At 40.4% G+C, this 3,824-nt stretch overlaps 1 protein-coding gene across 1 annotated transcript in view; it reads right to left on the reverse strand.

Annotated features, from left to right (window-relative positions):
* Nucleotides 1-3,824, reverse strand: part of Slc4a1ap (solute carrier family 4 member 1 adaptor protein) — a 28,943-nt gene that overhangs the window by 19,185 nt on the left and 5,934 nt on the right. The window contains exons 7-9 of the mRNA XM_026789671.1: nt 2,346-2,506; nt 1,596-1,665; nt 760-946 (exon numbers count right to left, since the gene is read on the reverse strand). Of these exons, the coding sequence (XP_026645472.1) occupies nt 760-946; nt 1,596-1,665; nt 2,346-2,506 (418 nt within the window). The remainder of the gene's footprint in view (nt 1-759; nt 947-1,595; nt 1,666-2,345; nt 2,507-3,824) is intronic.

Below are 3,824 nucleotides of genomic sequence, written 5' to 3' on the forward strand. Positions count from 1 at the left end.
CCTCTTCTGGCCTGCAGGCACACATGGAGGCAGAATATTGTATACATATAAATAAATATTTTTTAAAAATTATATATATATACATACATACATACATGACACACACACAGAGTTATAGCTATAATTCCAGCATTTGGGAAGTAGAGGCAAATGTAATTATATTTTAATTACACATATACCTCTCTAGGTAAATCTGATAAGGGGGAGAAAGAGAGGGGATGGAATTATATGAAATTCTCAAAGAATAAAAATATTACTGAAATTTTCTTTAAAAGTTCAGTGTTAGGCTGGAGAGATGGCTCAGTGGATAAAGATGCTTGCCACCAAGCCTTATAGTCTGAGTTCAATTCCAGAACCCAGATGATGGAAAGAGAGAACAGCTAAAATCTGACCCCAACAGCAACATCTGCACACTCACATATACACAATAAATAAATGTAAAAATAAAAACAGAAGGTCAAGGTCACTGGGCTAAATAACCTGCTTGAGGACAGGCTGGGCTATGTGAGATATTGTCTCAAAAACAATATTTTTAATGTTTCTTTTTTTTTAATAATTTATTTTTACTTTATGTGTATTGGTGTTGCCTGCATGTATGTCTGTGTGAGGCTATCAGATTTTGGAGTTACAGACAGTTGTGAGCTGCCATTTGGGTGCTGGGAATAAAACTCAGGTCCTCTGGAAGAGCAGTCAGTGCCCTTAACTGCTGAGCCACCTCCCCAGCCCCATAATTTTTCTTCTGCAATTAGAACTACTTACTTTTTTAGTTCTGGAATCTCTGCTGGCTTTACAAGTTTTATTAACCCTTTAAGCCTCTGTTGTTCTTTTCTTAGTTCAAAAGTCCTCAAGTGAAGCTTCTTCCGGGACACACCATCTAATGTGCTTCCAGACTTCATTTCTGACATAAATACATCTAAAGAATCCTGTGATGACGATTCTGATAGAGCTGCCGAGAAAGGAGTAATACATGCTTAGAAAGACGGCCCGAATACTTTAAAATTCAGTCAAATCATCCACAAAGAGGTCACAAATATAAAGCAAAACACATTGCTATTCAGAATGAACCAACAAGCTACAGCTGTGTGAGACCTTGTGAGGTAATTTAGGCTTCAGTCCCTTCAACTACTAAATAAAATGAGATTAAACCAAACAAATTTTAACATTTTTCTAGCTTTACAATATTACATTGTGGGGCTAAAGAAATGGCTCAGCAATTAAGAGCACTTGCTGCTCTTGCAGAGGTTCTGGGTTCAGTTCCAACACCTACACGGCAGCTCACAATCTTCTGTAACTCCAGTTCCAGGAGATCCATGAGTACAAGACACACACGTGGTACATAGACACGTGGTACACAGACACATGGTACATAGACACGTGGTACACAGACACATGGTACATAGACACGTGGTACATAGACATGTGGTACATAGACACGTATACAGGCAAAACACTCATAAAACACACAAAATAAAAATCTATAGTGTTCCTTAAAAGTATCTCTAAAACCTGAACCTTCCAGTGTATCCCAGTGCCTAACATGACGCAGAATATACTTAGTAGACAGGCGCCCGGTGACTAGCGGCAGACAGTCTTACCTTTGCTTGACGCCTTGAGCCTCTCAGAAATTTCAGAGAGCTCCCTTTCAGCATCGTTTAACTTCGCAACCTAAACGTCCAAATCAGCAGGGTTAGCAGATGCTTTCCTTCTGATCACCTTATCGTCATTGTGATTACAAGTTTAAGATAATTAACTCAGAAGTCCGTCTAAATTGGCTTGGGATGGAGTTGATATTTCATTTGTTTACTGTATTCTAACTGAACTAATTTTAGAATTAAAGAACTCAAACTTAATGAGTTACTGAAATTTTACAAGAAAACACTGAAGACATTTGCTTTCATCAATGAGCCAAGAGGCAGATGTTGGATAATGTTTTAAGCTACGAATACCACTACATATAGTGTGAAATCCATGCCACCTTAAGGCAATTTCATGAAGGCTACGCCATTCCAGGCTAAAACAATACTATCCTTCTGAGTTCTCTTAAATGCCAGAGCTTAATATCAGGTTCACTGTGGACAGCCAAATTTGGAACTTTTTCTTTGCTTCTTGGGGAGCAACATCATATCCAAAGACTGTTCATTCATGGATCAATACAAACTTATAGGAAATTCTATATTAGTGAGTAAACTCTTTTTCCACCAATTTGAATAGAATTAGTTATTTGTTACCATTAAATTTAGAGACCACAAAAGTTGTAACTCATCACTAGATTTTCACACTGTTGTTTTTTTTGTTTTTAAAAGTTATAATAACCATAAAAATAGCTACTTCTATAAACAACTTGCCAGTGATTCAAAAGTTTCTGGCTTCTCATCGATCTTCCCAGCCTTCTTCATTCGGTTCAAACGCTTCTTCTCGACCAGGCCAGTCCGATCAAGGAACGTATCATCATCACTATCATAAAAATCTTCATCTTCCCAGTTCTTGGCTTTCCTTTTCCGGGATACTAAAAATAAAATCATTCATAACGAAGGCAGTGGAGGGAGAGGGGTCAGGTATAGGTATAGTGTGTGTGTGTGTGTGTGTGTGTATGAGAGAGAGAGAGATGGGGGGGGAGGAAAAAGGGGGCTGGGTACACAGCTCATTTGGTAGACTTCGTACCTAGTATGCACAAGGCCCTGGGTTTGATCCCCAGCAGCACACCTGTGAGCACAGCACTTGGGAGGGAGAGGCACGAGTATCAGATTAGATGTTCAAGGCTTTCCTTGGCTCAAGAGCAAGTCTGAGGCCAGCCTGAGATACACAAGAAGGCATTTATCGTATCACTTATACGAGGTACCAAAGTAGTCAAACTTGTGCTGAGATGACTTAGCAGATGAAGCACTTGCCTCAGAAATGTGAGGACGCGCGTTCAGATCCCCAATACCCAGCGAACAATGGACAGGGGTTGCAGTCCACCTGTAAGCCCAGCACACTTCTATGTAGAGGACTGAGAGACAAGAGATCCCCAGAACAAGCTGGTCAGCTAAACAAACTTAGGGTTCAGGGTTCAGCAGGAGAGTCTACCTCAGTAGAGAATACCCAAGGCCAGCCTTTGATCTCCACATCTGTCATACAGTATCAGATCATAGAGACAGAAACAGAATGGAGTCCCGTGGGCTGGGAGGATGGAGAATGGAGCTAATGGTCACAGGACACAGTTGCACCAGTGATATGAACAGAGCTCAGCTGGGCAGTATGGATTATATAAGTACACTTACTATCATTAAATCATAGTATGTTTTATGGTACATGTGTTTTACAACAATAAAAAAGTTAAAACAAAGCTGGGCAGGGTGGTACACACCTTTAATCTCAGCACTTGGGAAAGCAGAGGCAGGCGGATCTCTGTGAGTTTGAGGCCAGTCTGGTTTAAAGAGCGAGTTCCATGACAGCCAGGGCTACACAAAGAAACCCTGTCTCAAAAAAATAAATACATAAAATAAAGTAAGTAATTAAACCAAAAAAGTCAAACAATAAATAGTAAGAAGATGATGTTGGAGAGATGGTTCATTGGTTAAGAGTACTGGCTATTCTTCCAAAGGACCTGGTTCAATTCCCAGCTCCCACATGAAGGCTCACACAACTGTTTGTAACTCAAGTTCCAGCAGATCCTCACACATGCAGGCCAAGTACCAATACACATAAAAATTAAATGAACAAAAAAAAAATTACTTTTAAAAAGGTAAGAAGAGCCGGGCGGTGGTGGCGCACGCCTTTAATCCCAGCACTCGGGAGGCAGAGGCAGGCGGATCTCTGTGAGTTCGAGACCAGCCTGGTCTACA

This window comes from Microtus ochrogaster, unplaced genomic scaffold (genome assembly GCF_000317375.1).
Source record: "Microtus ochrogaster isolate Prairie Vole_2 unplaced genomic scaffold, MicOch1.0 UNK26, whole genome shotgun sequence".
In the NCBI taxonomy this organism is placed as follows: Eukaryota; Metazoa; Chordata; class Mammalia; order Rodentia; family Cricetidae; genus Microtus; species Microtus ochrogaster.